At 39.5% G+C, this 12592-nt stretch overlaps 1 protein-coding gene across 1 annotated transcript in view; it reads left to right on the top strand.

Moving 5' to 3' along the window:
* EFR3A (EFR3 homolog A) overlaps nucleotides 1-12592 on the top strand; it is a 1274477-nt gene that overhangs the window by 848464 nt on the left and 413421 nt on the right. Inside the window, exon 10 of the mRNA XM_078686747.1 lies at nucleotides 3422-3557. Coding sequence (XP_078542873.1) covers nucleotides 3422-3557 — 136 coding nt within the window. The remainder of the gene's footprint in view (nucleotides 1-3421; nucleotides 3558-12592) is intronic.

The raw sequence follows: 12592 nt of genomic DNA, 5'->3' as shown, positions 1-12592 counted from the left end.
TTACTATAAAACCATTAATTCCAGCACTTTTAGAAGGTATTTTCTGATTAAACACCGTAATTAGAAATGATAGAAAATCTTTGATTTCCTTGCAGATCCTCCTCAACTTTATATTTTCTTTGTTGATATTAATGTTAGACCTCCTGATGCTCTGCGAATTGCCCTTATACTGCATTAACATTATCAGTAGTAAACCCATTCATTATCACATCAATTGACTCCCAGGTTTCCTGTAACATAACAACAGTAATGTTCCTGTCAGTTGTTTAATAACTCTGCAATATTTCAGGACACGCAACATACCAGTTCATAATTGCCTTTTCCAGGGTGAGCTTGTAGGAATCTGGCTTTCTAAGTTTATTGCAGTCTCAATCCAATTCCAGTCATCAATTTTTGGCTTGAAACTATCATTACAGTCCCTAGTCTTCTCTAAACAATTTTCGTTATCACAGTTTGCTTACTTTGCAAAGACTTGTTTCACATTAGCCAATTCATTGTCTGTAGTCGAGGCATTATCTACTGAATTAAATGGACTATGGTATTCCTTATACTTCTGGTTACCTTTTAGATTGGAATCAATATTTTCGTTGTTTTCAAACACATCATAGCCAGAATGCAGTAAATGGCCTTTACATCTCTCATTGTTTTGTTTAGGCAATGTAACCAAGGACATATCTTTAGATTATGTTTTTGATAACTTTGGGAGAGAGCTAACAATTCTCAAGATGATCCTTTCTGGAGTTGAACAAGTAAGTGCTAAGAACGGACATCATGCACATGAACACAGTTTAACATCAACAAGACCACCAAGCTGTGGCTAAGGCAGTAGGCCTGGTTCTGATGTGGTAAAACGTTTAGTGTTAGTACCAGTGCTGAAAATGGGGGAATAATCTCCTAGATCTCATACATTGTGGGTCAAGATGCGACAGCACATGGGTAGTAGATTAAATGAGGGGCAGAGTCTAACACTCGATTGATACAGTTGTGTTTTAATAACTCTGTCCAAAGATATTAGCCACAAGGACAAATGTGACAATAAATCAGTTCTGCCTTATCTAATTGGTCACCTACAAGCTGGATTTTAAAATATTGTACCCGTTTAAGGCACCTGCTACAGAAATCTGTCTGTATCTGGCAATTTCCAGTTTATAATTTAATGTAAGCTAAGTCTGGTGATCAATGCATCTGCTGGAGAAATCTGTGTACCTGATGCAGTGTTTAACATGTTTTGCTTTTTTGTATGATGGGCATATCACCTGGGGGAGGGTATACTGGTTCTTGTCATGGGGGGAGGTGAGGGCTGCCCTGCCTTGAAGAGCCATGTTTGCAGACTCCTGCTGATTTGTATGTGTGTGTGTGTGTGTGTGTGTTTCGATTTATATAGCACACTAATCACCCAGGGGTCTCAAGGCGCTTGCTTAGGGAACCCGTCCTGGTATTCCCCTGTGAGATACCCCGGCAGGGTATTCACAAGGTGAAAGCCAGGCATCCCGCCGCGAGGGGCCGTAGTGGAGATTAAGCAAGCTATTGCCCAGAGTCGCAGAGTGTGACCCCGTGAGTCGAGTAGGCACCGGAGCGAGAATTGTCGAGTCCGTGGAATTTTTGAGCCCGAGACCCGCCGAGGTGGGGAATCGAACCCTGGTCCACGGCTGATCTCAGCTTCCGGGTCTGCCGCCTCTAACCACTGAGCCACGCTTCTCCATGCTCTATGCTGGAGTTGCTGGCTCTGAAGTGGTAGGGCAGGTTGTTGGCTAGGTATGAAAAAGTGCAGCCCCAATCTCTGGCTTGGCAGATGAGGGGGATGTGGGCAAAGAGAAGGCTAGTCTAGCGGAGAGGCTTGGTAGGTGTGTAGAACAGGATGCTGCTGTCGAGAGAAGCGGGCCTTGATTTTAAAGTTCATTGATGGTGCTTATGAGGCACTTGAAGATATCACCTTTGTGGACAGAGAGCCACTGGAGGTCTTTGAGGTGTTCAGATATATATGCAGATTAGTAATTTTACAGTAAATCTGATTTCTGCATTTTGTATGGCTTTGAGCCTCTTGGGGAGTTGAGCAGTGATGCTTGCATAGCAGGTGTTGCTTTAATCAAGCATGGGTTTGCGTGAGGGATCTTCAGGTGCCATCTGAAAACCTGGATCGTGAGGGTGTTGAAACGGGGCTCCGATCAGTTGACTTGGTTGGACATCAAGATTTGATTGTAGATCCATTGTCCCCAGGTTTGTGGCTGAGCTGAATGGACTGGGTGCCGGGTCTAGCTTTGAAGGCCACTAGGCTTAGGACCAGAAAGAGGTGTCCGTTTCACATATGACCACTTCTGTTTTGTCCGTGTTGAGTTTTAGACAGTTTATCTTCCAGCTTGGGACTTCAGACATGAAGCTGATATGGTTTGCTTAGGTGTTCAAAGTTTTTCGTGAAAGGAAGAGGATAAGCTGAGGGTCATCCACGTAGGAGATGATGCTGAGCCCTTGAGCGTGGATGATGTTGGCGACAGGGTTCATGTAGATATTACAGAGCGCTGAGCTAAGCGAGGAGCCTTGAGGGAGCCACAGATCAGGTTGGAGGCAGTGGATGGGTACGAGGCTAAGCTGACCATTTGGGTACTGCTTGAGAGGAAGGTTGTGATCTATCAGAGTGTAGAAAACAAATCATGTTTTGAACCACAAGGCCTATGCCTCCATGGGCACGTTACTGTTAATGCCTGCCTGCATCCCTCATGCCCCACGTTACTGACTCTCTTCCTCTGGGAAAAAAATGAATATATTCTTTGACTAGTTTTTAAAGAGGATGTAAAATATTTTGAGCATTTATGAAACTAAACATTAACCTGTTTTCTCATCCGCCTCAGCAGCCTAACCAGCAAGGATGGTTCACCACCGTCCTTGTATCATGCTTTTCCCACAACCACACTGGCAACAAAATCTAGCCTTCTCAGTATTTAATAACACTTATCAAATCTTAATACAATAAATCCGGAGAGTTCTTCAAAGTACATAAAAATTGAGTGATTAATGTCTAAGCCGAAGCTGTTTACCAAGGCATTAATGAGTATTTTGGGGATGATAAAAAAGAAATGGATAACTTTATGTATTGTGGCCTTTCTCCTATGACTTTTTTCATTGCCTGTTTCATAGTATTCTCTCTGATTTATGGTTACTTTCAACGTAGAGTTTCTTTTCTGCCTGGACACTATTTGATACAGGTGGAGGCGCCATAGCGCATACTCTCCTTTGAAATGTTGAGTTGTAGGGCTTTCTTTCATACACAATTTACAAACCTATGTTAACACAACGTGGAAATCTAGCCATTATTTAAGTGAAACTGTTCAACTGGAAAATTAGTATGTGTATGAGAATATTGGGTTCTAAAACAAATAAGCCCTCCCAGCTATTGCACTTTTTGATTGTGCTGACTTTCTTTCAGGCTCAGTACTCTCATCATGTGATTCAGCAGATTCTGGGACACCTGGATTCACACAAAAAGGACTCTCCACGTATCAGAGCCGGAATCGTTCAGGTGCTTTTGGAGACTGTCGCAATTGCTGCAAAGGGATCCATAGGTACGTTCAGTATGTAATATTGTGCAGAGTTGTTTAATTGTTTCTTCACCTGGAACTGCTGAAACATTCCTTAATCTTGCTGTGTAAAAGATTCAGTTGAGCAGAGTATAGAATTATATTTAAGTAAAATATTCTTCAGTACTTTGCATGTGTTACTGTTAGTGCTGAGCTACTGTGTTCTATTTATCATCAGAATTGCCTTATCTTTAAAATAAACCTTACATCATGGAAGGTGGCAAATAAATGATCTTGTGAGCCAAACTGAGGTATTGATTTAGATAATTTCTAGTTGTTGCCTGGTTAGCATGGTACACGGACATCTTTAAGGTAAACCTACACGGTTAGCCCTATTCATAAAGACTATGGGACCGATTTGCAGTTCAGCGGGCGGGTTACTCTGTCACAAACGTGACACATATCACGTCCTCCATATTGCAAGTGCCATTGAATATAATCCACTTCTAATAAGGAGGACGGGATATCCATCACAATTGTAATGGAGTAACCTGTCCGCCAAACTCTAAATCAGGCTCTAAGTTTTCCCGACCGTACTCCCATCTCGAAGCAGACTGTTTTCCCTCAGTTGCTAGCCAATTAATATTTGTGAGAGATGAATTGAGATAATTTGTAATAAATCACGACATATGTAAGCAACATATTAAATCTCAGAAGTGTTGTTTAAGTGTTCTGCAAGTAACTAAAATGGTAGGGATTGTTAGCTTATCGATGAACGAATGGAGTAAACATTAGAACATTGGAATGCTAAGAGCTCCATGGAAAACAATGCAGTTGCTTAAAATGGCTGGTGTAAACCTTCTGCTCCAACATTTCAATGCTTGTCCTGATGTTTTTTTTGTTTTAATTCTTAACATTCTACTCGTAGTGGGTGGAATAGAAATGATCTGATAGTCTTATAGCCCTCATGCCTCAGGCTTTACAGCCCTCTCCCTCTTTATAAGCCTTTGCCTGAGGCTCAGGCCTCGGGTTCAGGGCCTTTAACAACAGGTATAGCCATCAGAGGTGGGCTATTACATGACTTCTCCTGCTTGCATTGTAAGGAGTCAGACTGAATGATGGTCATATGAGATATCGGTGTGGTAAACCGAGTTGAGTGAGAGTGATGAAAACCGTGCAAGATGTATCACATATTTAATTTAAATGTGTGTAGTGGGGCTGTGAAAGTGCATAACCTACCAAATAGTTTGCATCGTGATCAGGAGTAATGAGGGTTTATTTCAAGATGTGGCAGTTATAACAGGAGTCTCATAACGCCGCTATGAACCATCCTTCACCGTCCCCCCACTAACCGTCTTCTCTTTCGCATTCTCCGCACAAACTCACATTCCTGAATCAAACAAGCTCGTGCAGAGAATACCACACACCTCCCATATATATATTTTAGATGACATATCAAACTGTTATTAAATTACATAACAAATAAACCATAATCCAAATAAACTACATAGAAATATTAAAAGAAAACATAGCAAATTCAAATGTAACCTCTCATATACATTTTTTTTCTTCCATAAGCCTCTTTGTAATAACAACACATATTTACTAGAATCTTCATAAATTATGATAACGAATAATATTTGAACTTATTTTAACGAATACTCCTTGAACTGGGCAGGCATACATAGAGGGTGAACCCTTATCCTCACTACTCGGTGTTCCATAGAACAGTCATCTCCACTGACCACTCACATCCAAATCAACAGGAACGTCCAAGAAAACATTACTTACATCCAAAACCACCCCCCCTTCTTTATGGCAAAACTTATTCTCCAACACCTCTTCATGCTATTCGTGATTGTTATGCAAAGGTACTCTAGATAAATTCCATACAGTGCCATCCTGCACTTGCACAGCATTCCTGAAACACTTGATTACCTTCACAGTATTAGACTATTTAGATGTTCCTTTCCGGACATTGACACCACATTTCACTCTCACCGAGTTACCAATTTCTACCAACTGTTTATTGAATGTACCTCTTTTCTCAACTATCATTTTTTGGATATGCCCCTTGTATTCTTCCACAGCTCTCCTAATCCTCTTGTAATCCACCTCATTGTTACTGTTACACTTATTCTTCAACCACCATGGCACTAAAATGCAACCAACCGTCCTGCCTCTCAGTTATTCAAAAGGAGAAACTGATGACACACAGTTAGGTGTCGTTCTGTATCAGGGGTCTCCAACCTTTTCTGCTGCAAGAACTACTTATTTTCAATGAAAATATTCCTGAACCACTAATATTATTGTGGTCATAATAACCACATCAGACTGCATTACAAAGTGGGCACCCCATGCGAGATTTTGCAGGGATGTCTACAGTAATGTAAAAACGTCTTTGTTATTGTCGAATGCATCTTAATGAGTAATACACAATAGCCACAACTGCAAAGTCCGTGGCACAAACGCCACATCATTTATTGCTCAAATATCAACTTTAAATATATTTTTGAAACTCTACCATTTTAATCCAAATATCAGCTTAGGAACTCTGAAAATACATACATTTTCATCTTGAAGAAAGACTTTACAGTTTTGGTATACCTATTTTAGTTCAGCAAACAAATGCTTTAAGTTTAGTAGCCTAGGCTGCACACAAGAGAGCTACTTACAGGTACATGGAGAGCTGCCAGTAGCTCACGAGCTACTTGTTGGAGAAGCCTGTTCTATATGTTTACAACATGGCTTGCAAAGGTTTCCTTCAATTACGTCCCCCTTTTATAGCCAACTGGATAGACACTTAGATTACTCTATTAAATCTTTCTACTTGCCTTTAGCCTCTGGGTGGAATACTGATATTCGTTTGTGCTATATGCCACACATGTAGAACAACTGTTCCATCTTTCTGCTGATGAATTGGGGCCTATTATCTGACACAATGACTTTAGTAATACCTTCCCTACAAAATAGCTCATCCAAAAATTCCACAATTGCCTCAGAAGTTACTTTACCAACCATTGTAACTTATGGACATTTTGAAAAATAATCAGCTACCACTATACAATAGCACTCTTGTCTAGATATTACAGAAATGAGGCCAATAATATCCACACCCAGCATTTGCCAATGCCATCCGGCAATTCCACAGGCATGGACTCTGTTACTATAGCTTTGGCTGACTTATCACCAGTGGAACAGGGAACACAAGATTTCACCCCTTTGTCCACTATTTGATCAATCCCTGGCCACCAATACTGTTCTCGCAACCTCTGTCTGGTATTAGATATTCCACAATGTCCTTCATGAGCAAACTGTATTAATTTCATTCTTAAGCTAAAGGGGGTTGTAATGTTATCCCCTCTCAAAATTAGGCCATTCTCCACACCCATTCTTCCCATATTTTATGAAAACCCTTGAGTTCACCTATAACTTCTTTCTCTCCTGACCAGCCATCAAGTATATATCGTTGGACTCTCAATGGTACTTCATAATTTTCAGTTTCATTAGTCCATTCCTCCTCTGAAATAACCCACAGACCAACATCATTTTTCCCCAAATCACTGACATCACCAAAAGTAAATGCCACTTCGCACTCCATCATTTCCTCAAAATCCTCAAACTTCTCCACCACTGGTAATCTAGACATGCAATCAGCATGTACATTGTTACATCGTGGAACATGCTCCATTTCATATTAATGCTAAAAAATAGTGGGGTTTTGTCATTTGCGGGGCCGGGTTGGACAATACAATAATAATTATAATCAAGGGACACCCGGTCACGATTGAATTCTGCTACTCTTTTATTCAAAGCAGATTATATACCCTAAATACTTAGTTATTGGGTATTGATCAATTATTTTAACGAATTAAGTTTCATCACTTTATACACATTTGAGATAGTCCAAGATTTACACATTGCCGTACATATAAAAACTATATATCACCATGGGGCGACCCAGTATCCCTCAGAACCTGGGCAATACAAATCAATATAGACAATGGTTCTGTTGGGTATAGTAATTGATTCCTTCAGTACATGAACTAAATTCTATTTTAGATACAATTCATAGTCTTCTCATCATTTAAGACAGAGCTCCAAACCAGGAGCTTGCTCACCACATAAACCAACATCAAGAAAATTCAAGATATTTATTCGTTTGTAATTTATGAATTCATTTTTCATTCATAAACGATCTTCATGTATATCATACTTTTTGTTAGAACTTAATTACAATTCATAAATATTTTCAAAATACGGCGCACAACAATAGATAGTGATTATAATGTGACATAAAGTGAAATAGTGACATTCAAACATGTGTATATACAAATCAGTGAAAAAGGGAAAAGGAACATCTTTTGGCCAGTTTTCAGATCTAATTAAAATTATCACAGTAATCTACTTCAATTGGATGTCATGAAACTGGATATTCTGTAATGGTCCACTGATACTAAGCTCGTCGACGTTTCGACCCTATGGACGACTTAGTTATGGGTCTATAACGGGTCTTCTTCAGGACAAGGGGCGGTGGTAAAGGCGCTAGAGGGCCTGCGTAAATTGAACCCAGATTAACGATCTAGAAGTTATTTCGTCCGCCTAGGGTTTTATCCCTTAGTTGACACAATGGTGCCCAACGGAATTTTCAAAGGAGTGCAGAAAAACCATGGGGCTGGGAGTAATTGAATTGTTCAGCAAGCCCACAAACGTTGTTTTTCGAACACGGAAGAAGAAACGAATGGATGCCAGATTACGCCGACTGACTCCAAATGAGGAACTATAACCCTTAGAATAGAACGCTTGATTATTACGGCGCTCTGAACCTCTTGAATCCCTAGGAGTTGCATACCGGATTTACACCGTGTGTGTTGGAAAACGATGTAGGAATCTTTGAACTCGATCATTGGACGTCTTGATTAATACGACGTTTGTGGGCTTGCTGATCAATTCAACTACTCCCAGCCCCATGGTTTTTCTGCACTCCTTTGAAAATTCCGTTGGGCACCAATGTGTCAACTAAGGGATAAAACCATAGGCGGACGAAATAACTTCTAGATCGTTAATCTGGGTTCAATTTACGCAAGCCCTCTGGCGCCTTTACCACCGCCCCCTGTCCTGAAGAAGACCCGTTATAGACCCATAACTAAGGTGTCCATAGGGTCGAAACGTCGACGAGCTTAGTATCGGTGGACCAGTACAGAATATCCAGTTTCATGACATCCAATTGAAGTGGATTACTGTGATAATTTTAATTAGATCTGGAAACTGGCCAAAAGATTTTCCTTTCACTGATTTGTATATACACATGTTTGAATGTCACTATTTCGCTTTGTCACATTATAATCACTATCTATTGTTGTGCGCCGTATTTTGAAAATATTTATGAATTGTAATTAAGTACTAACAAAAAGTATGATATACATGAAGATCGTTTATGAATGAAAAATCAATTCATAAATTACAAACAAATAAATATCTTGAATTTTCTTGATGTTGGATTTATGTGGTGCGCAAGCTCCTGGTTTGGAGCTCTGTCTTAAATGATGAAGACTATGAATTGTATCTAAAATAGAATTTAGTTCATGTACTGAAGGAATCAAGTACTATACCCGACAGAACCATTGTACATATAAAAACATCAAATCATTCCACACAATTATATACAATTTTCACATAACACAATTGAACATTTGACAAATTACAAAACAAATTTTCAAAATCAAATCCTAAAGAGTGGAGAGTACCCTCGTAGCTAATTCAATACAGTCCTGAAAACGATTTAATTTATAAGTAATTTATAAGTACTTAAGGACTGATCTCACAAGGGCAAATATTAAATTATTGGGTGTGTACACTGATGACGTGTACAATATTCTATTTATAGCCCTTTGTGAGTATAGAAGGTTCATACAACAGCCCACAGTTGTACACACCCAATAATTTATAATTTGTAATTTGTCAAATGTTCAATTGTGTTGTGTGAAGATTGGGTAATGGACGGGAATCCACCCAAATCTCCTAATTTAAACTCCGGAGATCAATGCATAATCCTAATTCACCTGAAGGTTTGATCAAAATAACTGAAGAAGACTCTACTGGTTCTATGATCTTCTGCTTGCACAAATCACTCAATAGTTCTTTAAGTTTGTTTCTATATGTGAGTGGAACATTCCTCTCACGATGCCGAACTGGAACAGCATTTTTTTCCCCAAAATTATCCGGTGTTTAAATCCATTATACTCACCAAGTTTATCACTAAACACATTACTAAAAGTTCATTTAAATTCTTCCTCAACATCCTGTTATCTTTACTTTCAACCACTGTATCCCAGTTATGGTAAAATTGACCACATAAACAAGATGGTTAGCCCTGGGATCCAACATGATTCCCATTTTTTCTTGATGTGGCCACCCCAACAGTGATTCTCCATGATCTGCCACATATATCTTTCCGTGAGAACATCTTCAAGAAAACTCTAGGTCTTGCCCAAAATAGCCTAATAAATGTATCTTAATGCCCGTACACCCCTGGTGATAAATCAGGAGGTTGTAGAGCCTGATTCCCATACGTTTTCTATGTAACATCCTTGCTGAGTATAGTATACTATGCACAAGAGTCAACATACACAATAGTGTGTTTCTCATCGATATAAATAGCACACGAAGGAAAACTCCTGTTCTTGTGGTCCATTTTATCAACACTCAATCACATTTGGGTCATGCTCCACTCCTGACAAAAACTCATAATTTTTTTCTCATCTGCAACTAAATTGACTTTTTTTTATATCAGAGGAACGTCTGCACACCCTGCTTAAATGGCCTTTTCATTTTGCATTTGCAGCAAATCTTAGCTGCTGGACAATTTCTAGAGTTTTCTAAATGCATTTGACTTCCACACCTATAACAGTATATAGATTTCTTTCTGCTTTCCCCATTCCTGTGTTTTTTTGGGCCCTTCTCATCTTTATATTTTCTGTTTACACAATTTGCTTGGGTTTTTAAATCATTCCATATTTCTTTAACGGATTTCTCAGAGTATTTCACTCTCTTAGCTATTTCTATAGAAGCATTTAATGATATGTCTGCTGATACCCACAAACGCTCCTGTACTTTTTTACTTTTTGTTTTCATCAAAATATGGGCTCGCAGAATAGTCTGTGTTCAAAATCACATGTGGTCGCTAATGCCCTCAATGCTGACACAAATTCTTCAATTGACTCGGCTTCGCCTTCTCTTCTTGTATCAAACTTATACCTCTCCATGACTAGATTGCTTTTCCTTCCAGAACGTTTATTCATTTGTTTAAATGCATATGATGTACATCAAAATACCGGTAAATTCAGACGTGGTAAATTCTTATATTCTTTTAACCAAAACCACCGGCAATGTTTCAACAGTGACAGTTTCCTTTCTGGTTCACATGCATGTCTCTCTAGAACTTCTACATGTACTAAAAATACCCCTTCCCATGTTTTCCAAACCATTGGTGGTTCTTTTGTAGCTGGCGGTGGTACAATACTTGACATTCTCTTAAAGAAGGACATTTTTGGTTTTTTAAATAACTAACAGAACAAGCGTTGTCATCGTTGTCAATGAATGCAAAAATAAATAATATTGTCACAGTTTTCTATGGCTACAAGGAAAATAAATGAAGTAGTCACCTTTGTCTTTGGATGTAAAGAAAATATTTAAAGTAGTCACTGTTGTCTTTTCCGCCCACTTTGAACACTGCTCATCATATAATAACTTCTTCAATATGGTCAAAAATGGATTACAGAAATACCATTGCGTAAACAAAACAATTCTCAGCAGAACACAAAGTAGCGTTAATGTGCAGAATATCTAAAAACAGGCAAACAACCCACTTCAAAATGGCCCCCAAATGTGCAGCGTCGAGTAGGCAGGACTGCACAGTAATATGAGGCTACTTTTCCCACGACATGCACTCAAAGAGACAAGCGAACAATGTGGAGGTAAGGCTGCCACACGCTGGGTATAGCCATGACTTGATGTCAAGCGTGTTCCCTCGCTCAAGAAGCGGGCGCAATAAATAACAAGAGCGGGCCCATGCTCTAGAGACGGCCACTGTCCATTTAATTGATATGAGCGCTTTCCTATTCTTATTATGGAAAGTAATGTATTAAAACCATCAGGAGTAAACACAATTCCTATTATCAATGCCCTGATGATTGCAGTTCATCATCAAAAATAGTTACTCAGCCGTGTCCGAGGCTCGTCGCCAGTGTAGTGGGGCAGTTAATGTGCACAACAAACCAAACACATTGCAGCGTGATTAGAAGTCGAGAAGGTTTATTTCTAGATGTGGTGATCATAACAGGAGCCTCACAACTGCGCTACGAACCATCCTTCACCATCCCCCTCTAGCCCTCTTCTCTGTCGAATTCTCTGCACGAGCTCACGTTCCTAATCAAACAAGCTTGTGCAGAGAATACCACAGTGTGTAACCAATTGGCTTCTATCTTTTAGGAAGGCATACTAAAACGATGACGTTTAAATGCAAATAAGGGTCCTGAAGTATTAATACCATCTGTCAAACCAGAGTATGTGATTGGCACACAACTGGTTTGCGAATGAATGTGCAATTTCTGATGCAACCTATGTAGAAATAGGTTGCATCACCAATTGTCCGTCTTTAGGGGTTGCAATGCCTAACCAATAATAATTAGGTAGGACACAATTTGTGACTCCAGCGATTTGCTGCGATTGCAGGGAAGGAGGCTTTCCAGGGACATCAGGCCGTGTATTTGCATTTTCAAATGGGAAACTTTTTATGTTTGCGACTGTATTTTCAGTGAAAATTAATACATACCGTTGCTGCTCACAAGTAGGAAGGCAATGACAGTTTCACTGCCCCCTGTACTTCCAGTTTTCCAAGGAGTGGCAACTTTTCCAGCTCTTGTAAGGGCTTTTTCGCACTATAAAAAGGTATTTTGTGGTTACTAATCCTGTGAATTTGCCAATAGCCGACCTTGGAACCACAAATACCTAAAGTGTGTTGCATAATGCAAATATCTTCGGTAATCTCAAAGCAAGTGGCTTATCCATTCTTGTTTATT

This window comes from Lissotriton helveticus, chromosome 4_1, assembly GCF_964261635.1.
Source record: "Lissotriton helveticus chromosome 4_1, aLisHel1.1, whole genome shotgun sequence".
Taxonomy (NCBI): Eukaryota; Metazoa; Chordata; class Amphibia; order Caudata; family Salamandridae; genus Lissotriton; species Lissotriton helveticus.
This window is presented reverse-complemented; position numbering and strand designations above follow the sequence as displayed.